Source organism: Bos taurus, chromosome 22 (assembly GCF_002263795.3).
Source record: "Bos taurus isolate L1 Dominette 01449 registration number 42190680 breed Hereford chromosome 22, ARS-UCD2.0, whole genome shotgun sequence".
Lineage (NCBI taxonomy): Eukaryota > Metazoa > Chordata > Mammalia > Artiodactyla > Bovidae > Bos > Bos taurus.
Window position 1 is genome coordinate 10,962,165 of NC_037349.1, and position 27,966 is coordinate 10,990,130.

The following is a 27,966-nucleotide window of genomic DNA, read 5'->3' on the forward strand; positions in this document are numbered from 1 at the left end:
TGCACTTTTAACCAGGATACCTCAACATTGAGCCACACACACAGAAGGCAGATAGGAGAACAAAAGAGGGGACTGAATTTAAACTGTGATTTCATTACAAAGCTGACAGTTGAACCTCCAAAGAAGCAAACATTTTCTTTTCTTATTGTAGCAAATGCTTGGGTTCAGATGATTAGATACAAGATGAATGCAAGAGAATTCTGGTTTTCTAGGACTTTCCTGTAGTGAGGTCTCTGCTTCCTGGTCACAAGACTGGTTGCAGATAGAAATAATAAGAACCAGACATGAGCGTGACAGATGGCACCCCAATCCTAAAGTTTAATTAAAGGCTCAGAAAAACTTTTCTTGTTTCTCAATCCTTTTAATCCTCTGGAAAGAAAATATACACAACTTACGTGAGCAGCCACCAGGCCAGAATGACCTGGGACAAGCCCATGCTTATTAGAGAACAGAGAGGGGCTGTCTTTGCTTGTGTATAAGACAATTTGACATGCCTGTTTTCTTTAATTCAGGCCCTAAATGTTGCAATTCTGGGCTGAAAATGAAGCTAAATTTAGCAAGACCTAATGATGAGAAAACAACATTCTTTCACTTATTACACTTATTTCAAATCTGGGGGAGCCCCTTACCGCCGTTTGCATAGAGATTCACTTGTGAGTTGACAGGAGGAACTCGCTGACTTGCCTTTTCCCCTTCTAACTACAAGTTTTTTAGCCAGTAACACAGGCTCTGAGACCTTTACTCAGAGTCTTTGAGACGTTGATTGTTCTATGCTCCCAGCTCGTTAATGCTTTCATTTATTGAAGACTTACTCCATGTCATGTCAGGCTCTGCATATTATTTCTTTTAATTCCTGGAACAATCTTATGAGGCAGACGTTATTTATAGGAAAAGAAGCCGAGGTGAAGAAGTCATATAATCTGCCGAGGTCCCATGGTTCATCAGTAGTAGAGCTGGGGTTGAGCCTGTACTTTCTGAGCCCAGGGTCTGGGCGCTCAGCAGACAGCACAGTCCAGTGGTGTGACCTCTCCCTGGGACTGGGAGCTCCTTGTGGAGGGGAGTTGGCTGACATTTCCAGGTCTTGGTGTAGTGCCTGGGGCAGCACACGTTTATTAGATGAGAGAATGACGAGAAAGCAGGAGGGAGCCCAGTTTGGACATGGCCTTCGGGTCAAGGTTAGCCCCTCTGAGCCCTGGGGCCTGTGGCTCTTCCCTGTGTGTCCGTCAGAGGCCCTCATGCTTCAGAAGCTCGTGCACACAGGGTCACATGAAGCTCTGCGGGCACTCATCATGCTGTTAGGGAATATGAACCTCCAGCCTGAGAGAAATCAGTCACCTGGCGAGTGAGAATTGATCATAATATGACATTACACAAAATGCAAGCATCTTATGATCATAGCACTAGGGTTTGCGGCTAAGGAAAAGGTTTGGAGAATACGTGGCAACCTGTACAGGGTTTCTGCTGCAACAGGGCTCTCAGAAAACAGGAGACGCTAAGACCAAGCCCAGACAACTTTTACCTTTACTTCTAGATTCCTTTTGCCACCAGATTCTTTGCTCAGCTATCCGTCTATCCACCCTCCAACTGTAAGCGTTTTTCTCCCTTTTCTTAGGAAGGGATGTGTGTAACGGCTCATGACAGGAGCTTGGGAGACACACAGATTGGATCTGAATCTTGCTGAGTAATCTCGGACACGTTGCTTACCCACGTTTAGTCTCCGTGCCCATATCTGTGAAATGAAAGAAATAATCATATCTTCCTCATAGAGTTGGGAGATTAGAGGCAGTGGCATCTGAAGACCTGTGTAAGAATTTCACAACAGTTTTATTCACAATAAAGTTGAAATAACAGGAAGCAACTCAAGTGCCCAGCTTTAGGAGAATAAAGACGTTATGACATAGTCATACAAGAGAACATACTCAACCATAAAAAGAAACTGCCACTGTACTCAGCAGCATGTGCTAAACCTCACAGATGTTATGGGTTTTTAAAAAAAATAATTATTTTTATTTATTTGGCTGTGCTTGGTCTTAGTTGTATTGTGCAAACTCTTCACTGTGGCCTGCGAATCTTAGTTGCGGCATGTGGGGTCTAGTTCCCTGACCGGGGTTCGAGCCTGGGCCCCCTGCATTGGGAATGTGGCGTCTCAGCCAACAGGCCATCAGGGAAGTCTGCAGATGTTATATTGAGTGATGTTTAGAACAGGCACAGTAATGCATGGTGATGGAAATCAGAATGGGGTAGTAATTGGGAGAAGGAAAGAGGGAACCTTCTGGGCTTATGATTCTGTGGTTATAGTCACTCTGGGTGGTGACTGCATGGTTATGTCCATGTGTCCACACTTATTAAATTCTACACGTCAGATGTGTGTAATTTACTGTATGAGGATTATATTTCAGAAAGGAGCAACGACAACAAAAAAACAGATGTAGAATGTTTGGCATAGCACCTGTTCAAAAGAGGACACTCAGAAAACACTCTTTCCTGCCCTGGGTCCTTGTGAATGTGTCTTTTTGTGAGATGAGCCATTCCACAGTGAGAAGGCTGACAGCTGCCATTTGTTCCTGGGGCTTCCCGGCTCAGTGGTAAAGAATCTTCCTGCCAGTACAGGAGACACAGGAGACTCAGATTTGATCCTTGGGTCAGGAAGACCCCTTGGAGGAGAAATGGCAACCCAGCCCAGTATTCTTGCCTGGAGAATCCCATGGACAGAGGAACCTGGCGGGCTACAGTCCATGAGGTCACAAAGAGTCAGACATGACTTAGCGACTGAGCACATGTGCAATTTATGTTCCAAGAATAACTGGATCATAATTGTCCAGATAAAAGATGCTTGAGAGACACTGTCTTCTGATGGGTCTTTTTCTTCTTTCTCAAGCTCATCCTTGGTTTCTGTCCTTTGCAGGCTATGCAGTTACTGCCGGCCACTTTTCTCACGTGTCCTCCACTGATGTGGTAGGAGGTGCCCCGCAGGATGAAGGCATCGGGAAGGTGAGGAGGAAAGTGTGTGAACTAGCATGGGGTCAGGAGGGGAAGCGCACTGCCTCTTTTCAGAGATTTGTCAGCTCACGTTGATGTGAACATGCTGCTGGATAATGATGAAATATTGAATCACCTGTCTTCACTCAGCCTCTTTTGAGAATTTAATTTGAAAGCTTCTTCAGAGTGTTCTTCTAGACCTCTGTGTCTTCTACACGTTGTCATCTGAGAATGTTTTACATGACTGACTCTGTATTATTTGAGGAATGATTAAGATTGACCCCTGGCATCATGGCATCCTCCAAAGTAATGGTACCTAGCGCTGCCCAACCCCAAACCCTCCCCTTCCCAAACCCTTTCCAAATTTGACTTAATGGAGCCACATCTAGTCCCAGATATCTTTGGGGATTTCTTTATTTTTAGGCCTAGATTCTCATATTTTTTGTTTTTCTCCAATGTTTTAGAACAAGATTGGTTCAGCCCAGAAGGTAGAGTGGGAATATATGGGTGTGTTTCCCTAAATTGTCTGTCCAGAGTGTAGAAAAGACTCCACAAATATAGGGCAGTCAGAATCCCTTTGGGAATCATGGCATCTGTGGGGCCTGGGATATGGAGAACTGTGCTTGTTGGATCTTTAGCTCCAGGCTAAAGGAAATCCAGTTGAGTCTGTCTAGAATGAGTCAGGAATCTGCATTTTAACGAGCTCTGTAGTTGTCCTATAGGTAAGACTGAACAGAGGAATGGTCTTTAGTCTGAATCCATAGGGGTAGACACATGATAGAATCTGATTGTATCTCCATGGACTTGGAAAAGTGGATTCTGGAGAGGCCCAGGTGGACCGAGACCACTGTTAACTGGAGCCTTCAGCCAGGATGTCAGTCTGATCAGCAGATGAGGCGTGACTGCTGGGTGGTCTTGAGGGTTATTTTCCGGATCCTCCTCGGCAGGAGTTAGAAGTTGCCGCTCATGTTTCTGGGGCATGTGCCCCAGTCCCTGTTGACACAGATGTCATTTTCCTTGCAAATGAAGTCAGATAAAAATCCAGGGCCTGAGTACAGGGGAGGTGGACAAATGAGCTCTGATAACTTCAAGCAAGGCGTAGGTCTTTCTGAGCCACATGAATTTCTCTACATGGTAGAGGAACAGAGCCAAGAGCTGTCCTCATATGGATAATCTCTTCTGGGAGGAGCTGCGTGTGACCAGGCATCTCTGTAGCATTGGCAAACGTGCCTGCCTCCCAGTTCACAGTGATGTGGATGCCTTAGTGCTGACAACCTCTTTTTTTTTTTAATCACCAATTGATTTTAAATCACCAGTTGGTTTTAAATCACCAGTCAAGAAAACGTGATCTGATTGTATTGTCTTTTCTTCAGATGGCTGGGAAAACTGTGTAGTCCCTGTCAAGTCTTAGGATGAGAGTGGTACTTTAAACTGATAGAACCAGACAGAGGGCATCGTGGATCTAGTTAACAAAGACAAACATGAAGCTGCTGCTTTCAGCCAGAGCACATGAGAGGCACTGGGAAACTGTCATAGTTAGCAAAGCTGGTGATCGTTCCATATTCCCAGGCATGGGAACTGGTACACACTTGCTTCCTGAGGACCCCAAGATGGATCTCTGGCCTCTAGGATCTTGCTGGTCATCATTTCTGGTGTCAGGGCAAGAAAGCATTTGCAGTAAGATGGTGATTCCTTACCCCACAGGAGGCTCCCCAGCACTGATTCTCATGGGACATTTGCTCTTCCTTTAAGATGCCACTTGGAGAAAAACTTAGATACTCATGTCATTTAGGAAGTTCTGTGCAAATAGTCCCCGCTGTGGTGGAGATTTACGGTGTACATGCTGATGCTAAAGGCTCTGAAAGGTCCCCAGTAAAGGAATTTGTTTAATTCTGTCATTTTCCAAACCAAACTCATATTTATCCAAGCAGATCTCATGAAACTAATGTTCTGTGGAACCACTTTGGAAAACTGCTTTGTCTAAAATTCTCCCATCTACCCCTCTGTCTTACAAAATTGGCCCTCCGTATCTATATTTCCACACCTGTGGTTTCAACCAACCGTGAATGAAAATAGGAAAAAAAAAAATCTAGGAATTTCCAAAAAGCAAAACTTGAATTTGCTGTACAAATGTATTTATACATTGTATTTGCAACTATTTACATAGTATTTATATTGTATTAGATACTCTAGGTAATGTAGAGATGATTACATGGTTATATGCGAACACTATGTTGTTTTACATATGAGGCTTGAGCATCTATGGATTTTGGTATCCCAGGGGTTCTGGACCCCATTTACTGCAGACACCAAGGGCTGACTTTATTGTGACACCTGCTAAGGCCCTAACTAACTGGAGTGAAGGAAATGTTTCAAGGAAGAAAATATTTCTCCCAGGAGTTGATTTTTTGGTAGCAATTTGGAAGCTCCTCGGGTCTTACTAGGCACAGCCTCCGTAGATGATGTGGTTCAGGAGGCATGGGGGTGATTTCTGCCTCAGGATTAAAGGATACTTTCTTTGTAAAGTTGGTAAAATAACTTGTCATCAGCTAGTGTAGGCAAACTTGTGTGTCTGTTCAGGCATTTAAGTAGGACCCCCAGGAGAATGCTGATAAATACCTGGTCATTGCTCACTTCTTACCTGGATTCTTTTTCCTTCCATAGGTTTATATTTTTAGAGCTGACCGAAGATCAGGCACCTTAATTAAGATTTTTCAAGCTTCAGGTAAAAAGGTGAGATCCTTGGGATTAGTGTCTTTTTGTTTGTTTATGAGGTGTCATCATGTCGGAATCAGTTCTTATTTAGAAAGTTGGCTTAAAGGCCTGTTTGTGCCCTGCGTTTACATGTTGGTTCTACTGCATGTTGGAGCCTTGACTTTCTCGGCATCGTGTGTGACCTGCAGAATCCTGGATTCATGCGTGTTGTAGAGACAGGTAGCAGGATGAGTTTGTACATGACCAAGTTATAGCACAGAAGTCTTAAAGGTTGTCCATGGTTCAGATACTCCTCAGAAAGACTGTGTGCCCTGTTTCTCTCTGCCTTTATCTCTCTGCCTCTCTGTCCCTCTCTCTCTGCCTTTCTCCCAACTCCAGAAAGATCAGGCATTGTTGAGTACAGATATATGACCGATTATCTTCAGAGGAGGCCTGCACACAAGTGGTTCTCCCTCTCCCTTATCTCATCAACCCAAAGCTGCCCCTCCTTCTCACATCCCGAGCCCTCTGCCCTCATTGCCATAGGGACCGTTGCCCCACAAAAACCAAACAAAGATCACCCGGTTCCTTTTAGGACTTTGAAATAGAAATAGCTGGGGAAGGCTGCCCTGAAATTAGTTCTGGCAAGGTTTATCTGCCTGTGTCATCATGTTATCCTTACCCTCTTGCTAATTCCCTCCCCATTTCCAGTAAGTTTCCATTATATTGTACCATGTTCTGAAATTAAGCCAGGTAGAGATTCCTTTGATCAACAAGTACCATTTTTCATGGGCTTATCAGTGGTGCACACCTTAGCCTGGCTTCGGCTGGCAGGATTGTTTGGTGAGACCGGCTGCACTAAGAGGAGGCAAGTTCAGGCAGGGAGTGAAGGGGGTGATTTGGAGGCTTGTCTTGGTGGAGGCCTTAGTGAGCTCCAGGGAAGAAGCACAGAATACCTGGGACTTGGGAGGGAGATTCGAGGAGATAGGTAGAATCACCCTTTGACATTCCTATCATTACCCTAAGAAAAGTCGGGGGTGGGGGGCGGCGCGTGGAAAATGATTGTTTCCTTCCTGGGTGGGCTGCGCGCCCCAGTTCCGGTCCTGCTGTGTCACACCTGCCTCCTGCCAGCCTGGCACCATCGTGTATTGTTCTGCTGGGGAATCACATTCTGAGTTCCAAAAGTCCCACTCACAAGTAGAGCTTTTTTTTTTTTATTTGCAGTTTTAACTGCCTTCATGTGTATTCTTAGTATATAACTGTCATAACCTTCTCAATAAAACGTACATCACCCGACCCAGTTCTGCGAGCTTTTCCCTGAGAGCAGCGCTGCCTTCCCCCGGGAACTATGCTGGCCTGTGTTATTTTAACATTTCCAAAACCCCAAAGCAACAACACTGGAAAAAGTCTGTGAGTGATTCTGCAAAAAAAAAAAAAAAGGATTTCCAAGCACCTCTAAAGTTAGAAAAGAAATAACCCCCATGCCATTTCTGAGAAAAAGAGTTCCAAAGAGCAAGTAGGGGTAAATGTAGCCTAACATTTTAGTTCTTTCTCCAAAAAAAATCAGTGGGTGAGTTTTCCTGTGGAAAACCCTCCCTCCCTTTCCTCCCCTTCCAGTATGCTGGGCTTGAAAGCATGAAATTAAGGATTCCTTCTCCCCCCACACCCTGCCCCAGCTTTATTGAATGTAATTGATATATACACTTTAAAGGTGTACAGCATGACTTGATACACATATATATTATGAAATGATGATCACATTGAGATTTGTTAGCACGTCTGTCACCTTACATAACTACTATCTTTTAAGGACTCTTTAAAGTGAATTGTGGGCCTTGAACCCCCTGTCACCCCATTTTTAGAGTGTCTTCAGATTCAGCGGTCACTGTGCCTCCCTCTGCTCCCTGTGTCCCCACCTCCACTGCCTGCACCCAGGACAGACCCAGCTGATGCTGGTCATCCTGGTGGAACCAGCCGTCCATAATTGTGCCCTTTTCTCTTTCTCAGAACCCTCCTGGTTTGCATGATAGCTGTCATGGCCGCCCATCTCTGCCTGAGTTGTGGGCAGGTTTTGGGGAGCAGATTTGAGAGTGGTGGCATGACAGGGAATCTTCCTGAGGATGTGATGATTTGGGTTCCAGCACAGACCAGCCTGCAGATCAGCTCGAGTGTCCTCATTCTGACACAGCGGGGCTTCCTGAGGAGGGGACCAAGGGCCAGCTGTCTCCCCTCCCAGCTTCAGAGCTGCTGTTCATTTTCTTCCAGGCTCTTCTCGCCCTCTCCTTGAATTGTGGTGGCATCCGTCCTTCATTGTGCCCTCTTGTTTCACCATCTTCCAGCTTTACCCCCGTCATCATCTTGCTGATTTTGAAATAGACCGTTACTCCCTTTAGATGTCTTATTCTGCTTTTGTCAAAAGAAATGAGAAATTCTTGTCCCTCTGACTTCTCCATTATTACAGCGGGAAAGGACATGACCCCAGACTTTCAAAGGATGTCTTTGCTTTACCCCTGTGTCTGGAGCCACACTTAAAGGAAGGTTCTGACTCAGGAAACCCCCAGTGCACTTCTGCTTTTGTGTGACCAGAATCTGGTCAGAGTCCTGTCTCCTGGCCTCACTGTACGAGAGACAAAACCCCAAAGGGTTGTGGTCTTCACTGGTTGGCATCCTTTGTCAGGTGCATGTACGAAATCACCAATACACGTGCAGTTCTGTTGCTAGTAGAGACATGTGCGTGCACGCTCAGTCACTGAAGTTGTGTCCGACTCTTTGTGAGCCCATGGACTGTAGCCCATTGGGCTCCTCTGTCCATGGAATTGTCCAGACAAGAATACAGGTGTGGATTGCCATGCTCTTCTCCAGGGGATCTTCCCCAACTGGGGATTGCACCCGCGTCTCTTACGTCTGCTGCATCGGCAGGCGGGTTCCTTACCACTAGCACCACGTGTATCCCCACATTTCCAGGTTGTTGGGAGAGCTCTGATCTGGGAACACGCACCCCAAAGCATGTCATTGCCCTATCCAAGTTTTATTGCGTTAACTGAGCATGTGAAGTGTTTATATGTCAAAACTTAGATAGGAAACTTCACGTACGGGGATTTCTGATTGAACACTGATGAAGATGCCAAGTTAAATAGTCCATTGGAATGAAACAAATAGTTCCCCTGGGACTCAGCCAGAGAGAACAGCCAGGAACTTCGGTCTTCATGGCCTTGCCTGGGTCTTAGCGGTTTCTCTTATGAAAGTCAAGATAGGGATATTGGCAAGGCCACTGAATTGGTGACCATCAGCTGGTTTCTGCCCCCACCTCCATGATTCTGAAAGTTCCCCATGCTCTTCTCCCTTGGGAAGGGGCGAGTGGGAGTGGGTGGAAGTGGCATTGACACGTGACTGGGGAGGGACTTCTGAGTCCTGTCCCAGGCCGAGTTGCAGGAAATGGACCAAAGTACCCTCCACCTCTCTCAAACTCCCCTGGGTTAACTGCCAAAAAACAGCAAAAGAAAATGCTTGTTCATGTCTGTAAAACCAGAGCCCTTTTACTTGAAAACATTTATTTTAAAAGGATAGCTTTTTTTTTTTTTTAATTAAAAACAGAGGTCACAGCCCTTGGAAAGGACACAGCCTACAAAAATTTTCATTTGGTCTGCATGGTATGTTTATTTATTATTTTTTAATATGAATTAGTTGTCAGCATTTTAAAAATAGGCAATTCAAATAAAATTTTAGAGCTTCAGTTTCTCTTAAAGGATGAGACAGGTGGCCTTTTCTGGGTCAGTCAGGAGTTGACTTCCCCTGGGTGGAAGTTGCTCCTTTCACTGGGCCCAGGGACTCTGATCTGCCGCGGTCCCCACCACTCTCTGTTGTTTCTTAGACAAATGGGCTGAGCGTCACTTGTCACCGGCCAGCATGCCTGTGCTGTCATTTGCTTTTCTCTTACTCCTATTATATCACCTGTCTGGATCCCATCGGCTTTTGCGTTTGAGACCCCTGATTTAAAATAACAGGTCCTGAGTCAGAGAAAGACAGATATCGCATTATATCATGTATAGGTGGAGTCTAAAAGAAGTGATGCAAATGAACTTATTTACAAAGTAGAAACAGACTCACAGACTTAGAAAACAAACTTACGGTTCCCGGAGGGGGAGGCGGAGGGGGGTAAATTAGGAGTTTGAGATTAACATATGCACACCACTATATATCAAATAGATAATCGACAAGGACCTGCTGTATATACAGCACAGGGAACTGTATTCAGTGTCTTGTAATGCCCTGTAATGGGAAAGAATCTGAATAATCCATCACTGAGTCACTTTGCGGTCCACCTGAAACTAAACACTGTATGTCAACTATACCTCGATTTAAAAAATGGTAAAAAAATAAATAAATAACAGGTACTGGATAGAGCTATGGTTAAGCCAGTATAACCTGGCTGTATTCCCTCATTCATCACATAATCTTATGAGTTGTACGTTCTTCTGTTACTTCAGCTCACACCTTCCTAGCCAGTCTTCATTTCTGCCCAGGACTGGGTGAGCGTAATCTGTTTCTCATGTAACGGTTTATTTTCATGCCTGCCTTCTGTTGTGAAATTCCATATTCCTAACTTGCTTGGCCTTGTCAAATGTCTGATATATGAGGCACTTTTATTATGGCTATTACCTATGTCTGCAGGCTTAGCTTGCATTTGTAAATTTGTAAAAGCAGAGCCTCGTGCTCCAGGGATTGGTTCATTTGTTTCCCCTTTGGTGGGGCTCCAAGTCAGTGGCATGGGTCTCCCATTGACTGGGGTCCCCACACGGCTGCCGGGAGGCGTGGGGAGTTGGGATCCACTGTTGCCCGGGCGTTCTTGCTTCCCAGGCAGCACAACTGGTGCAGCCTCTGAGGGGCTCAGGAGCAGATGCTTGTCAGGCTGGGGGGCTGGAGGGAGGTGGGGGCCCTGTGTGTGAGGGCGGACACTGAACGCTTTGTCGCAACTCGACTTGGTTGCAGATGGGCTCTTACTTCGGCTCCTCCTTATGCGCAGTTGACCTGAACACTGACGGCCTCTCCGACCTGTTGGTGGGGGCCCCCATGTTTTCTGAGATCAGGGACGAAGGGCAGGTCACCGTCTACATCAACAAAGGAAATGTGAGTACAGAGCTGGGCAACGTGTGGACGGGGTGAGGGAAAGAGACATTGGCCTGAGGAGTAGTGACTGAGACCCATCACCCAGAGGAGGTGAACAGACCTGCTTCCTACCTTCAGAAAGCTCCGTGTTTCATCTATGGCAAGTTATATGCAGTGTGATGACTGCAGACATACAGGGGCCCAGAAATATCCAGATGCTAGCACTGAGTGCTCCTCGTGTACCAGGAGCTGTTTCTCTTGCTTCATTTGAATGATCTCAATGACATATGCACATGGTATCACGGGGTCCCCATTTTTCAGGTGAAAAACTGAGGCTCAGATAGGTTAAGTCAGCTGCCCCAAATCACACAGGTAAAAAGCGGTGGGGCTGAGATTTGAAACGTAGGCAAACTGACTTTGGGGTTAGCATGTCTCATCTCTAGGTTATGCCACCTCCCTGGGAGTATGTACACAGAGAAACCTTCTCAGGGGACATGATGGCTGGAAGGAACCTTGAAGAAGAATAGGAGTTAGACAGACAGGTGGGAGTGGGCTGGGAGCTGGGCCACGTAGATTGAGGTGTCAGGCAGTGGGACCACAGTTCAGCATGGTGGGACTTGGAGGGGGGCTTCGGTGGGGACCAGCACTGGCCACAGGCTGTAGTCACGACGTCCCTTAATCTGCAGAACTGGGAAAAGAACATGGGTGGGTCAGAAAGATGTCTCTGCAGCACAGGGGAGGCTGGGTGGGGGCAGAAGCTGAGGGACTACAGTGTACCCGTGGGAGCAAGAAACCAAAGAGAAAGCAGAATCTTTTCAGGATCTAGAAGAAAGAGTATTCAACACGAGGGAAATGGTTCAGTGAACAAATCCTGTGACCACCAGCCTTTTTGCTAACTTGAGAAAATGCTTGTGAGATAATCAGTGGCAAAGCAGGATAAAAACCGCATATACAATCAACCTTTAAAAATATACAAAATACATAAAGTTAGTAACAGATCTCTCTGGGTGGTGATGCTTGGGTAGATATTTAGTTTTATCTTTATACAAATAGAATGTAATTCTTTCATAATCAAAAAAGTTAGTAAAAGTGTACTTATAAGCTGTGACTAAGATGTTAAGTTAGTTGAGTAATCCTCATTGGGAGGGGGTGGTGGTATTTAGCTATAGCTAGGTGGGCAGATGCCAGAAAGAAAGGGAAGTGATTTAGAGAGGAGCCAGGGGATGTTAGAGCCTTGGACTTTCTTGGATGTTTGCAAGCTCTTTGGGGAGAAGCCTCCTGGTACCTGTTGCAATGGCACCTGCTTCTATACTGACCTTCCAGGGAGGGAGACGGGGCAGGAAGGGGAGAAGGGAGGCAGTCATTATGGAGATGAGAGCAGTCAGCATTCAGTAGCTGCCGGCCACCGTGTTTGCAGGAGACTGACTCAGTGTTTGCACGGGTGTGAACTTGTCAGACCATAAGGTGACCAGCCCAACAGCCCCAGGGCATGGGATCTATGAGCAGGATCACTGCCCAGACCTTCTGCAGGCACATGGCACCCACACAACCTATGGTCAACCAATGTTTCTTAATGCCTTGGGATTACCAGAGTACCAGGGTATGCTTATTTCTGTTGAACTTCATCCTATGTGATGAAAGGTTTCAGGCAGTGTGGAGCAGTGGGAAAAAATGGTGACTTGCTCTTGAATGTTGGTGTTCCCACTTACACACATAGCCTGTGTGATGGGGACAAATAGCTTGAAATCAGCGGCTCAGTTTGCTCATCTATGAAGTGAGCAGAGTCATAAGGTCTTCCATATACAGTCACTGTGTGATTTAAATGAGGATGGGAAGATACAGCGCCTGGTACATGCCAGGAATCAGTGTTTCTCCTCTTGACCATGCTGATGGGAGGAAATCAGCGCATTGTGTTGTGGGGTGGGGGTTTCACTGGCTTAAGAAATCATCACATATTTATTTTTTGAAAGGTGTTTGTATATAATGGAAAAAAAGATTTAGTCATAATGAAAGCTTTGGGATGGCTTGTGGGTGTACCGTGGCTCTGAGTGCCTCTATGCAGGAGCAGGGTTAGACGTTCTTCTGCCTCAAAACGTTAGATTGTGTGTTAACATGCTGATGGTCACATGTCAACAATTTGGGGGCAGAGTGGGTGTGGCCCTGACTGCCACCATCACCACTGACCCTGCCCTCCGTTGGTTGGTGTTTGCTCAAGAAACACAAACCAGATATGAAAATGGGCATGGTTTTGTGTCCTGTTACCACCGCTTTCACCCCTTAACCAAGAACTACTGGCTGTAAGTTTTTCTGAACCACAAGTCCCTCTGTCAAGATCACTAATACATGCATCCTGCAAAACAGCTTTATAAATTTGTAGCAAAGGCACTGGAGATCAGAAATGAAAATATGTATTCCTTTAAAACAACTTTGGGGATACTGTGGGGAGAGGAGACCGTGAGGACAGGCAGGTAGGCAGGTAAATAGGTTGGTAGAGAGTGTTAGGACAAGGAGAGGTTTAGTCACTGGCCAACAGTGTGTCTCCTTCCCTCTAAAATGTGTCTCAAGTGATCAGAGACCCCGATGGTGCCCACGTGGAAGGGGCTCCTTTCGCCCGTGGGTCGGGGGGACGTTTGGGTTCCTGGGATTCTGCCCAGGTGTTTCCTGTCCATGGGTGTGCGACGGGGGAGGGCAGCATTCCCAGCTCTGTTTTTTCATTCTTTTTTTGGTTGTTCGGTTTGTTTTTGTTTTGTTTTCCGTTTTCCCTCCATCCTGTTTCCCAGGGAGTCCTGGAGGAGCAGCTGACCCTGAGCGGAGACGGTGCCTACAATGCACACTTTGGGGAGAGCATCGCCAGCCTGGGCGACCTGGATGATGATGGGTTCCCAGGTCAGTGAGCTGGCTTCGGTCCTCTTACTTGCCCTGGTGTGGGCGCTCCAGGCCTACCCGCCCGAGGGAAGGCCTGTCCACGCACTCGAGGCAGAAAATACCTGTGAGACCATGTTTTCCATGTAGACACAGGGCTAAGCCCTGACTCTGATGGAGTTTTGCTTCTGTGAAATCCCTCCTCGTCAGCTCAGTGCATAGGGGCTTCTGTGGCGGCCAAGTCTGAACCAGCTTCCTCTCACCACAAACCCTTCTTGCTTCTGAGCTTCTGATGCTCCACGATGCTCTGAGAGCACGCTGGACTGACTGAAGGTGTGAGTTTTGGGAGGGGTGGAGGTGTGTATGCACGACCTCTGGTTCTGTTTGGCCTGAAGTTCTGTTTTGGTCTGTTCAGTACGTCCTCCCATCGCTGTATGTGCCAGGTTCAGACACCAGGACTGGTGGCGGCCACGTCACTGGTGGGGAGGGCTGAGGTGGAAGGTGGAACATGGGCCTCAGGCTGGGCATCCAGGCTCCTTTGAATCCGTAATTCCACTGGCCGTAGAGGGCTCCATTCAGATATTGGGGACCTCTGCTTGAGGTTGGGTGGGTGATGCCCCTCACCCTTGACTTCCCGTCTACAGGCACATGACTTTTGTTAGAAGCAAATTGAAGAAAGGGAGAAAGATCTCAGCCTTGTCCCAGGAGTTGTCAGTTTGTGAGAGTAACACAGAGTTTTTTTGTTCTTTTTTTTTTTTTTTTTTTATAAAATGAATACTGTTTTATATAATTCCTTTACCCAAGGATAGAGTTGACTTTCTCAGCTATGCAGTAACCATTGTCTATGGAACTCTCTTCTCTGATGGACAGACATTAGGGTGGGTGGTTGATATTCACATTCTTTTATTGCACAAGTTAATAATTTATCCTGTGAAGATGAGGTAGAAATTTTTCTGGTACTAAACTCTTCTCAACTTCTATAATTTTCTTTCTACTTTTTTTCTTTCTGCTGCTAAGAGATCGTGTGCTTAGTTTAATGCCTGAACAAGTAACAATCAAGAACTCTCTAGGCATCCTGTGGGAATTAGAGAATCCATTCTAACATTATTCCACATGGTTTTTCTAACCCAGAACTGCTCTTCTTTCCCCAGATGTGGCCATTGGCGCACCTAAGGAGGATGACTTTTCGGGAGCAGTGTACATCTATCACGGTGATGCCAGGGGGATGGTCCCTCAGTATTCCATGGTAATTGGCGTGAGAATGTCTTGGTCGCTGTTCATACATTCATTCTACAGATGCACACAACATCCAACATTGCTCCTGCCTTCACCTTCACCCCCTCCAGTGAAGGATGCAAACCACTGATACTGCTTCTTAAATCTGAACATATTTATAGACTCCCACATTTGCTCATATCTAGGGAGGCATTCTGCCTATAGAAGATAATATCCAAATTCTTAGCCAGAGTTAGAGTGGTTTATGGAATAAGAGGAGGCTTGCCTTTTCTGGTTACTGTTTTGTCAACCATCTATGCTGAGCCAACGGATTATCCTGTAAAATATGACCTAGAATGACAATGGTCTGTGGAGGAGGGACCTGAAAGCTGTTCACGGGGCTGTTGCCACAAAACTGGCATTAAAACTATCAAAGCCCCGGCCTCGTTCCCCTGGACTTGGGAACGTGGAAGTGGTGAGTTCTGTTTTTTTGCTTGAAGTTCAATCTTGCTGATCGTGTCAAGCCTAGCTCCTGGGAAAAAAGGAAGTCCCTTTCTGGACAGAAGCATGATCAGGATGTTTGTGGATGTCTGTGTGTGGAGTGGCACAGGCCTGGGTTCTTCTAGCGAGTCAGCAACAGAAAGGGACTGAGTGCACGTCAAGAAACTTCCAATCAGCCCATACTGATTTACTGAACGTTTATTACTGTCTCGCCCTCTTCTACTCAAGCTGACACTTCTCGTCACCAAGAAACTTGCCTCATATCTTGAATATCAGGAAGGAAACCAAACTCTGAACTGAGTCCTCTTCTTATAAAGTGTTCTATACAATGAAATAGGAAGTATTGAAACCTGTCCATGTATGGAAGTCTCTAGGTAGGAAAAGACTTTACAAGTTGATTTTAAGGGGTAGTACCTACATGTTAAGTTCAGTGTATACATTCCTAATTGTGCTTCCTGCAGCAGATAAGAGTCAGCTGATTGAGGGTCAAGGGCTGGTTGGTTGGCTGCCAGTTGAGCCCAGGTTCCCTCTTCTGGGCCCCCTGCTTGGTTCTGTGATTCCAGCAGGAGGCAGGTGCCGAGGGAGGTGCTGGTGAGAGCAGGGACGCTTCCTGAGTGTCTGCTCTGCTGTCTTACCTTCAGTCCTCATCACAGCCGTGTGACATGGGCACCTTTGTCATCCACCTTTCCTATATGAGGTGACTCTAGCCCAGGGAGGGGAATTGACCTGCCCATCGTCACCAGCTAGGAAGTAGCAACTTAGCCACTGAGACTTTGCCAGTTTAACTCCCAACCCTCTTATTGCAACCACTACCCTCAACTCCACATCAGAAAAAGGAACACTGAGGGAAGCTCCGTTGGAAAACAGAATTTGGGAAGCTTATTTTGCTGGGAGGCATATTTACTCCGAGGGGCCTTCATCTACATGGACCATGCTCCGTGCATTAGAAACAAGTAAGTCTGAGTCTTTGTGACCCCATGGACTGTAGCGTACCAGGCTCCTCTGTCCATGGAATTTTCCAGGCAAGCATACTGGAGTGGGTTGCCATTTCCTTCTCCAGGGGATCTTCCTGACCCAGGGATCGAACCAGGGTCTCCTGCGTTGCAGGCAGATGCTTTACCGTCTGAGCCAGCAATGATTAGGGTGAGAAATGAGTAATAGTGGGAATAAACTCCTAGGGGATTCAGCCGATGCAGCAGGAGGCAGAGGGCTCCGGGGGAAATGTGGGGGCCACATCCGTCCCCAGGGGCTGCTCTGCTGTGGGTCAGGGGGCTCTGTTCCCACTGTCACAAGCTGAAAGTCATCCAGGGAGTAGGCATCTTTGGGCAGCCGTCGAGGTCACTCTCCACGCTTCCTCCTGGAAGCTTGTTGCCGGACCTGGGAAGCTAATTGCACAGAGAGGCGATTACAAGTTGAGAGATCCCGCTTCCCCTCCTCCTGCGGCCCTCCTGTGTTTTGTGGTGTTGCTGGGAGGGATCCCTGCAGACAACTGAAGTATACATTTTGTGGTCAGCGCGGATTGTCTTTATAGGAAGCAGGGATCAGCAGCTGGATCCGTCCTGCCTTTGTCAGCACGCAGCCTGGCTCGTTAGCTCTAACAAAGAGAAGTGGTTTGGGGCTCTTTAAAAAAAAAAAAGAAAAGGAGCAACCAGTGATTACACGTTTCCAAGCTCCTAATGTATATGTGATAAGTTTCGTGATTTTAAAAGAAGAAAAAAAAATCCTTTAATGCCAGATTGTCCAGGGCCCAGGCTTGGACAGAGCGGGCATTGTGTGGGTGAACTAGAGGAGGAAATCAGAAACAAGTCTGGGCAAGGGGATTGCTTTTCTTTGGCCCAGATTGGTATTATTTCTGCTGGATACATTGTGAGATCAGGGTCTGAAGTTCTTCCATATTACTCTGTAACTCATTCCTCTTCCTTGAGTTTACCATGAAAAGTGTTGATTTTAAGATCCTCCCGTGCCTTTCTCAACTTGAGAGCCCCCCGGGCATGTCCCCGCGGCCCCTGTGATCTCTGTCCTGCCATCAGGACACCGCATGTAAAGCTGATGAAGCGGAGGTTTCCCAAGGCTCCTGGTTTTCATTTAGAGTTATTAGCACCAAGCGGACTTATCTTCCTGGCTTTATGGCATAATGGCCTGCAGATGTCTGTGGGATAACTTAAGCCTGCATCGCCACCCCCAAAAGGACCACCCCTTCACTCTTCCCCGCTTGTCCCAGCCACAGCATATCTCAGAAATGCAAACTCAGGTCAAGCTGCTGCTCACATCTTTGGACCTCAGAGCAAGATGCTCCACTTCAAAATGTGGCTTTTAGGAAACACACAGACGCACATCCGTGTTTGTTTAGACAGAGCCACAGGGGAACGTAGGGCTCTGTCTGTTAGCGAGATATTTTTCTTCAGTGTTTCCTGCAGTGCTCTGATTTTTACTTTAAGGCTTGCACGCTTCCTGTTGGATGGTTTCACTGAGGTGGCAGGAGGAGGGTTATTTGCAATTACTGGCTGCTGGGGAAGTCCCTGCTATCTCATATGTAGGTCCTTTAGAAACCCGCACCCCCACCATACTTGTGACTTCTTTGCAGGCAAGAAAGTCCCACGTGAGCCCTGGGTATGTATATACCTGGGTTTGACATGGAGGCTGCTGTGTGGCATGAATACAAAGCATTTCTCTTACCATCCACAATGAGGGCCTTGGGAGGGAAGCCTCACCAGGGAGACTGTTTAGAGAAAGGGAAGAAGTAACAGGTCAGATCCCAGAACATGGCACTTTCGTGATTCGAAAAGTTTGGCATCTTTGTGTGGAGCTGTGCCACACAAGTGTGGGTGTATGACAAAGGCTGGGTGTACAATAAATATTCTTGAACCAGTACAGCACGTGCTGTGTTAGCACAGGTTGGGCTTGACGACGAAGAAGAGATAAGTACAGATGCTGCTATGGCCTGCTGGCAGAAGAGCTGTCAGTGCTGAATGGTTGGTTGAAGGCTGCCTTTCAGGGCAGCTTCAGCTGATTTTTTTTTTTTTTTTTCCGAATTTCCTTCAGTTTACAAAAGATTCGGGACCATGGAATTTTAGATGTACTAGGTAGAGCTGTTTCGTCCTGCCTGTGATTCTCAGGAGCCTGCACATCCTCTGGTTGGCTTGATGGAGAGGTGGTTTCCACGTGGTCGTCTTTTCTAGGTGGATGTGTTGGGACTGGGCTCGCGTGTACACCTTAGGAGTGTTCCATGTTTAGTACATGTTTAGGTAGAGAGATGTGAGGAGAATGGGTTCTGAGGATTCCAGCCAGCTAGACCTGTATAAAAACAAAACAGAACTTCCCGTAGAAACGGCAGTTGACCTTAATCCATTTGGAGCTTCATTCAATACGTCAAAACACTAACACATTCACCTAGGCAGTTTGTTCACTAGCACCGAGCTGAGAAGAAGTTGTAAATGGTGACATTTGACTCAGGCAAGTACTAATAAAGGAGTGTGAGGTCTTCAACTGCCTGCTAAAGCCCCCGATCAAATTCAGACAACAATTTTTTTTTTTCTTTGACCAACTTCAAGACCAAGTGACCGAGAGAAGCTGGGCTAAAGCAGTCACAGGTTCTCATTTGTGACCGTGCTCCTTCCGGTGGCTCAAGCTCCCTATTATCTGTTGCAGAAGCTGTCGGGGCGGAAGATAAGTCCGGTGCTGCGGATGTTTGGTCAGTCCATATCGGGAGGCATTGACATGGATGGAAATAGTTATCCTGGTAAGCTATTTTTCTTGAAAGACACATGAGATAAGCCAAGATAACCAGTCTGGTAAGTGTGGTCACATCTATTTAGGCTTAGAAAAATTCACACAAGTACAACAGGGTGTTTTGCTTGGTGTTTGCTTTTTAAGATGAAAGTAGTGTTAAAATTAATTTTTTTTTTCAGTTTTAAAATGATCTGCTCTGAAGGGTTTAAGCACCAGGAGGGTGGATTTTTGTAGTGATTTCCGTGGCAGCAAGTCTTTCTCATGAAGACAAAAAGCCCTCTCCACATTTAGAATATAAGGAGTGAAACCTCATGTTTTCCGTAATATTTGAGCATATTTTGAGGTGTCTTCCTCTTGACAGGGGAGAAGGAGCAACCCCCACCCCACCCCCCAAACACACACACAAGACAAGTATTGAAAGAAACACTTGGAGCAGGAAGAAAACCATGTTCTTTCCCTGACACAGAAAACAGACCTTTGCCATTCAAGGCTGGCTGGCTTGTCTTCGGGGTTAATTAATGCCTTGTGGTGGTTGAGGCTAATTGAGTTAAAACGTACGATTTCACACCCCAGTCCTCAGTCATATCTGGTTTAGGTGAAATTGACTGGGCAATGGAATAGTGGACCCTTTGCTGTTTGAAGGGGATGAAGCAGGCAGGGTGAGGAAGCAAAGAGAAGATGTGAAAAAAATCCCAAATCATCGTGGAATTCAGAAAAAAAGTCCCTGAAACTGTAGGCCATCGTGCTAGCTTGAGAAAATGTTTCTTTCCATTTAAAATGCCTCAGAAGGATCTGTGGAAATGAATGAAGTTCTGTACAGGGTACTGAATTTCAGAGTTTCCCATAGACAGGAGTTTTGATCATCCTTGTAAATCTGCAGAGCCAGAAGGAGTGGGAACAGAAAAGGGTCAGTTTTGAGGTCTGTTTCCCTCATAGCTTACTTGGTAAAGAATCCACCTGCAATGCAGGAGACCTGAGTTTGATCTCTGGGTTGGAAAGATCCCCTGGAGAAGGGAAAGGCTATCCATTCCAGTATTCTGGCCTGGAGAATTCCATGGACTGTATAGTCCTGGGGTCTCAAAGAGTCAGACACGACTGAGCGCCTTTCACTTTCACTTCTTCACTTTTCCCTGTAGACCATCCTAAGTCTTTACGTTTGAGAAAGCAGTTCTTATTCTGGGCAATTTGTGGCTGTCCCTAAACAATACTGTCCATTGGTTTAGCAGTACTGTCCATTGCTTCCCTGTGCGATGTGCATTATAAAGTTACCCCCATAGGTAGTTAGAGATACAGGTGTCTCCCCCTTTTACAGACAAGGATGCTGAGCCTCAGAGGACTTAGGGTGCCAGAGACCACATTGTAGTGCAAATGAGGGCTCAGGCTGCTCCTCTATATTTGCACAGTGAGCAGGTGTGGTCACATTTCACAACACACGTGGATTTCTTACCTTGCAGTTTTTCATAAGAGAAATGGCAAGTGCATCAGATTCTTTTATGTTCAAATATCCAGGCAATTAAAAAAAGACTGTTAGAAAATAGCAAAATTAACATGCACACCCAAGGGCAGGGATTTTAGCAGTCCTGCAGTCCATGGATACGCTCTTTGTTTTTCCTAATTGAGGGCATTTGTAGATGGAGGGATTCAGACGCTTTTGGGTTAAGATGCTTGGTTTTGTAAGTGGTCATGGGGAGCAGGGCTGAAGGGTTTTATTATACTTGAGGGGAGAAAAGGCAGAGAACTGTTGCATAAATGAACAGTTCCTAAATTAAAATTATTTAGGAATAAACATTACCAACTAACACTTGTCTTGATTTATAGTTGGCCAAGTATTTTCATGAGTTTTCTTATTTTCATGTCTGATTTAATGGGTTTAATAACTATTATATTGAGCAAGTATGTAATAAATGTGCTCTGATTTAAATATTGTGAAATGCTGTCAGCTTTGGAAGAAGACATTTGGGATCATTATCTCCATTGTGCAGACAAGGACACAGAGAGTCTCTGTAGTCACGTAGAGTGAGGGGTGGAATGGAGACAGTTCTCATGTTCTGCAGAACCTAGAGCTTCTTCCAGGAGTCATTTGATTCGAAGTGTCCCCCCTCTGAATCCCTAATGTCCAAAAGAAATAATGTGAGCCACTTATGTAATTTAAATCATTCTAGTAGCCACATAAAAAATGATATAAAAAGAAACAGATGAAGTTAATTTTAATAATGTTTTATTTAGCCCCATGTATCAACATATTGGCACCCCACTCCAGTACTCTTGCCTGGAAAATCCCATGGATGGAGGAGCCTGGAAGGCTGCAGTCCACTGGGTTGCTGAGGGTCGGACAGGACTGAGCGACTTCACTTTCACTTTTCAATTTCCTGCATTGAAGAAGGCAGTGGCAACCCACTCCAGTGTTCTTGCCTGGAGAATCCCAGGGACGGCGGGGCCTGGTGGGCTGCCATCTATGGGGTCGCACAAAGTCGGACACAACTGAAGTGACTTAGCAGCTTAGCAGCATCAACATATTATCATGTCAGCATATAATCGATACAAACATTTTTTATGAGTGAAATAGTTAATATTTTTTAGTGCCAAGTCTTTGAAATCAGTTTCTGTTTTACATGTACGTCTCAGTGCAGACCAGAACCCTTTGGGGTCTCAGCCGCCACACCTGGCGATGGGCCGCCATACACGACAGTGTGGCTCTAACTCCTGCAAAGCCATTGCAAGCCCCTGACCTCGAGACTGGCCTCCATCATGTTGGAGCACCTCGACAGCGGGTGGGTGAGATGGGCTTCAGGAAGATTCTAAATCTGTAAACTTGTTGTTTTCAGATATGACTGTTGGAGCCTTCATGTCGGACAGTGTGGTTCTCCTAAGGTGAGATGCTTCCCTCTTTCCTCTCGGTTCTCTGTGGGCGAGGGATGGAATTGCGTGGGGTGGGGGGCGGTGCAGGGGATTTATTTATCATCCGTCAGCAATCACTCTGCCCTGTTCCTTGCATGTGGAGGTGCTCGGTAATTGTGAATGCTCCCTTTGTTTCCCTATTCTTGGTATCCTGTATCCCAGGGTTTCCAGCTGGTGGGCCTTGAGTGGCTTACACGTGTAAGGATAGCAGACTTGGAGCTTCTAGGCAGAGGTTTCTGCCTTTTTCCGTGAACAGCCCTTTCCGTGGATGTGCTGTACACAAGCTGTCATTTCCCGGGGGTGCCATGACACTGCCCTGTCCCATCTGTTCATCCCTACCTACAGCCTTCATCTCCACTTCCCCACCTCCTGGTCCCCAGCTCCCCAGGGACTGGGAGCCTCCTGCCCCCTCACTCTTTGCTGACAGCAGAGGGTGAGGGACTTGAGTTCACTGTGAAGCCCATGCCGTCTGGATCCCTCCTGCAAAGGCCAGTAGGCTGCCGTCCCACCCACGAACCCTCTCCAAGTATTTCTGTCTGTATGAGTCAGAGGAGGCAGAATTACACTTTGGAGTGGGAGCCAACTCTTAGGTTTTGTTAACAACCTGATTGCAGAACTTTCTAAAATAGGCTAGTAGGATCTTAGAGCTGGAAGGGATCCCAGAGGCCATGGAGTTCCACACCCTGGATTCCTCTCATTCAGCAGGGCCTTTCTCTTGAGTCTCTACCTCAGGGCTACACAGCCTCCTCTGGAAGGAGGGACCACCTCAGATAGGGGCTTAGGAACTTCTAAGGGAACCAGTTAACTCTAGGTGATGAAAAACATCAAGTTGTTCAAGTTACTTGCCTTGCGCACGCTTACCCACAAAGCCTATTTGCAGGCTTTGTCAAATTGGCAGTAGCCAGAACTATCTTTCAGAAAATCCATGGATAATTTACATTTTCAAGATTGAGTGTAAAGTTCCTGAGCCAGAAGTGACTCTGTTACTCCAGAGATTCTGCTACTTTTAAAATCCACTACTTCTTTATTGAGCACTGCAATGGGCAGAAAGTTGTGGGGAAACATAATATTTAAGGCATTCTGAATCAAGGGGATTAGTTAGACCAAGCCATAAATACATCACAAAACATCATCAATATAATACAGTATGTAATAGGTGCTATGTGAGCAGTATAGATAATACATATTCTAAAGATTTAGAAAAGATGATAACTACTCTAAGAATGGTCTAAACAGAGACTGGATTATATTTTCTTATCAGATACCTAGCCTTAAGGGCCTTTAGCTTTCAAGTTTTTTCTTTTTCATTCTTTCCTTCTTTAATTCCTGAGAGTTAATTTAAGATGGCCAATCAGGTTGGAAAGAAATGAATAAATTTAATATGGCGTTCCCCCCTCCCCCAAATATTACATTGTTGAAGAGGCAGAATAGTCTTGAGGTTGAGAGTGGAAACTCTGGGGCCAGGAGGCCTGGGTTCAGCCCTAACTCTGCCCTTACGAGATGAGTTTCCTGAGCAAGGCTGGTAACCTCTGTTTCAGGATGGTCACCTGTTAAAAAGGCAGTAGTGCTCACCTCACTGAATATCCTAAGTTTTTATGAGAGCTCAGTGAGCTAGAACAGTGCCTGGTTTAAGTGTTCAATTTTATGCTTCTGCTCAGTCATGTCTTATTCTTTGTGACCCTTGGAGCAGGCCAGGCTCTTCTGTCCATGGGATTCTCCAGGCAAGAATACTGGAGTGGATTGCCATTTCCTCCTCCAGGGGGATGGATCCTTTACTTTCCATAGGGTTGGATTTCGCCTTTATCACCCCATTCTCTGTATTGGTGTTTTCTCAGGTGGAACAGCTTTCATGGCTACAGATGGTTGTGGTTGGACTTGAGAGACCAAAGCTCCAGCTGGTGGCCTCACAAAGTCCTTCTGCTCACTCTCACGCACAGTGTGCTCTGGCTTCTCAGGATTCCCCTTGAATAAAACACATTCCCCGGCTACTGTTAGTGGAAACCAGGCCTTCCCCAAACCAGGAGCTTCTGGCTTAAGGCATATCTTATGGGTTCTGCTTTTTCATCATCCTTGTATTTTATAAGCTTGCAGCTGTGAGCTCCAACCCAGAGGGGCTTGTCGTCTTCCTCTTTTGTGAGGGACAACGCTCTCCAGGGATTTCCTCACACGTAGGTGTAAATGTAAAGCAAGGCAGTTACCCATGGATGGGAGACCCCAGACCCTAGCCTGGCATGGAGGGTAGAATCGGATGAGGTGGATGAACTCTAACAGGCACAGATGTAGAGTCCACAGAGGAGAACAGCTGGGAGCATTTGGAGAGAGCAGACTTTAGGACCAGAGCCAGGATCACCGGTGCGGACGAGGAGGTCCATGATGGCCGAGACAACCATGGCAGGGGTGCCTGGGGGTCCCGAGCTCACGGTAACCCATTCCCTCATTCATCTGCCCCTGTGCATTGACCTGCTGAGATGCAGCTGGGCGTCAGGTTTGGGTGTACTTCATTGTTGTTCAATGGCCAAGTCGTGTCTAACTCTTCACGATCCCATAGACTGCAGCATGCCAGGCTTCCCTGTCCTTCGCTATCTCCCGGACAGAGTTCATGTCCATTGAATCAGTGATGCCATCCAACCATCTCATCCTCTGTTGCCACCTTCTCCTCTTGCCCTCAATCTTTCCAGCATCTGGGTCTTTTCCAGTGAGTTGACTGTTTGCATCAGGTGACCGAAAGTATTGGAGCTTCAGCTTCAGCATCAGTCCTTCCAATGAGTATTCAGGGTTGGTTTCCTTTAAGATTGACTGGTTTGATCTTTTTGGATCGAACCTGTGCCTCCTGCACTGGCAGGCAGACTCTCTGCCACTGAGCCACTAGGGAAGCCCTGGCTGTACTGTGGAGAGCAACCAACACAGTTAATAATAAGACAGCTGTTGTTTGATAAGCGCCTACCTGTGCCAGGCACTGTCTAAGCCCTGCTGTGTAGTAACTCCTCGCTCTTGTTGCTTTGCGTGTTGCGGTATAATCTGCATACAATTTAGGCAGGTGCTTGATGAGTCTTGCCCAGTGTGCACACCCGTGTGACTCTACCCCCATCCAGATGAAGAGCATTTCTGTCACTCCAAGAAGTGTCCTCTTGCCTCGCTCTAGTCACACCCCTCTCCTGACAGACGACTGCTCTTCTGATTTCTGTCCCCCTGGATCAGTTCTAGAATTTCATATAAATGGAGCTAGAGCATACGCACCCTTTGGTTTTTGGCTTTTTGCATTCAGTGTGATGTTTTTGAGACTCAGCTGTATTGTGTGCTGTGCAGTGTTTTTTCCTGGTACTGAGTGGTGTTCCATTGACTGAATAGACTGCAATTGTTCGTCTGTTTTTGGAAGAATATATTTGAACTCTTTTTTTAAAAATTTCATTTTTGGCCACACTTTCTCAGCTTCTGGGATTTTAGTTCTTCAACTAGGGATCGAACCCGTGTCCTTGGCAGTGAGAGTGTGAAGTACTAACAACTGGACCACCAGGGATTCCCCTGCATTTTAACCTTTAGTCTTAACAACTGCATGACAGAGATATGGTGATTAGGAGCCTCATGTTAGGGGTGAGGAAACCAAATGACCTGGAGGTTTTATCAGTTTAAAAAAGGAGGCGATTCTAGGTTGTGTTAAATGCCGTGAGGACAACAGAGCAGGGTTGCCTGTCAGAGGGTGTGCGTGCCACGCTCAGCAGAGTCAGGGGAGGGTGAGGTCCGAGTGGGGTTGCAGCTGGCGGTAAGAGGGCAGTGGCGCCCTTGCTGTGGCAAGTCTGCAGAAGTCAGCGGCCGAAACCAGATGGCCATGGGTGGGTGAGAGGAGGAGAAGCAGGAAAACAGTACCTTACCTTCTTTCCAGAAGCTTGACTGCAGAGGGGGAAGTGGGAATGGCGGTGGTTCAGAGTGGGTGTTTGGAGGGCGGGACCAAAGTGACCCTCAGCTTCACCCTCATCTGTCTGAACCTCACCCTGACCCCCTTCCTTTCTCGGGGCCTGGAGAGGTTGAAGAGGTGGAAGGGAGGAGGGGAGGAGGAGGGACTAAGGAGGTGAGGAAGGGAGTGCCTGGTGTCTGGACTGTGGGTGGGGACTGGGCTCAGTGTAGGATTCAGTTTGCGATGTGGATGAGGGTGACCACCTCAGGTCTTTTCCAGGAGTGTGAGGGGCTCAGGGTGAGCAGGGAAGCTTCCAGAGACGAAGTAGGGCCCCTCAGAGAGGGAGGAGCAGGCAGGAAGGATCGCCCAGGGAGTCCAGGGGACCGGGCAGGTTGGCACCCTTTGATAAGGTGCTGCATGTGGCTGAGCAGCAGTGAGCCGAAAGTCTGGAAACTCTGGCTGATGAAGCTAAGGGGGCACCCCAGGCATGACTTTGCTGACAGGAAAGTAGGGATAGACTTGGAGTCACCTTAGGGTCTTAGAGAGACCAGAAAATGGAGGAGAGCCAGGAAACCATGCCTGTGTGTGCATGTACCACACACACACACACACACACCATACATACACATACACACACACCCTACACTTAAACACACCACACACATCACATACACACCACACACACACACACACCATACACAGCATGCCTGTTCTGCTCTAAGGGGGAGAGTCAAGAGCCGTGTAGGTTAGGAACGCTTTGGGCTGCAGTTAAGAGAAACCTTTCTGAGGTTGGTTTTCAACTAGGTCGATGTGAATTGGGCCTCCCTTGTGGTTCAGCTGGTAATGAATCTGCCTGCAATGCAAGAGTCCTGAGTTCGATCCCTGGGTTGGGAAGATCCTCTGGAGAAGGAAAGGCTACCCACTCCAGTATTCTGGCCTGGAGAATTCCACGGACTGTATAGTCTACGAGGTGGCAAAGAGCCGGACACGACTGAGTGACTTTCACTTTAAGACGTGAATTAGCTCCCTGGAGTAATGGATTACGTAGGGTATGGTTAGTGGTCTAACACCTTCACCAAGGGTGTAGGCTCTTTATCGCTCCTCCTGTCTCTGCCATGCAGGCAGCACTGACTCTACAAAAGGCCAGGGTCACTGGAGTAACATCATGTCCCAGGGTGTCCTGATTGGGTTTATTATCTACCTGGAAGTGAAATACCATGATCAAATTAGATATCAGAATTTAAACTGAGAACCATCAGAAAGAAGTATTCTATGGATTAATGATGTGGAGTGTGTACACACACATTATGGCATATTACTCAACTATAGGAATGAGTGAAGTAATGCCATTTACCACAATAAGGATGGACCTAGAGATGATCATCGGAGAAGGCAATGGCACCCCACTCCAGTACTCTTGCCTGGAAAATCCCACTGACAGAGGAGCCTGGAAGACTGCAGTCCATAGGGTCGCTGAGGGTTGGACACGACTGAGCGACTTCACTTTCACTTTTCATTTTCATGCATTGGAGAAGGAAATGGCAACCCACTCCAGTGTTCTTGCCTGGAGAATGCCAGGGACGGAGGAGACTGGTGGACTGCCGTCTTTGGGGTCGCACAGAGTCAGACACGACTGAAGCGACTTAGCAGTAGCAGCAGAGATGATCATACTCAGTGATCAGACTCAGATCATACCCAGATAGAAAAAGACAAATCTTATATGATATCACTTATACGTGGAAGCTGTAAAATGATACAAATGAACTTATTTACAAAACAGAAATAGAAAACAAACTTATAATTACCAACGGGGAAAGGTGGGGGAAGGGATAAATTAGGAGTTTGGGGTTAACATATACACACTGGTAGATATGAAATAGAAAACAATGAAGACCTACTGTGTAGCACTGGGAACTCTACTCAATATCTTATAATAATCTATAAGGGAAAAGAAGCTGAAAAAGAATAGACACATAAGTATATATATTTAACTGAATCACTTTATCCCTGAAACCAACCTAACGTAAATCAACTATACTTCAATTAAAAAAAAAGCATTGCAGCCACCAGCTTCTTTTAAAGTCTCCATG

At 46.5% G+C, this 27,966-nt stretch overlaps 1 protein-coding gene across 1 annotated transcript in view; it reads left to right on the forward strand.

Annotated features, from left to right (window-relative positions):
• Positions 1–27,966, forward strand: part of ITGA9 (integrin subunit alpha 9) — a 361,696-nt gene that overhangs the window by 53,760 nt on the left and 279,970 nt on the right. The window contains exons 7-13 of the mRNA NM_001192718.2: positions 2,906–2,991; positions 5,644–5,712; positions 10,663–10,800; positions 13,560–13,665; positions 14,793–14,887; positions 19,006–19,096; positions 21,912–21,957. Of these exons, the coding sequence (NP_001179647.1) occupies positions 2,906–2,991; positions 5,644–5,712; positions 10,663–10,800; positions 13,560–13,665; positions 14,793–14,887; positions 19,006–19,096; positions 21,912–21,957 (631 nt within the window). The remainder of the gene's footprint in view (positions 1–2,905; positions 2,992–5,643; positions 5,713–10,662; positions 10,801–13,559; positions 13,666–14,792; positions 14,888–19,005; positions 19,097–21,911; positions 21,958–27,966) is intronic.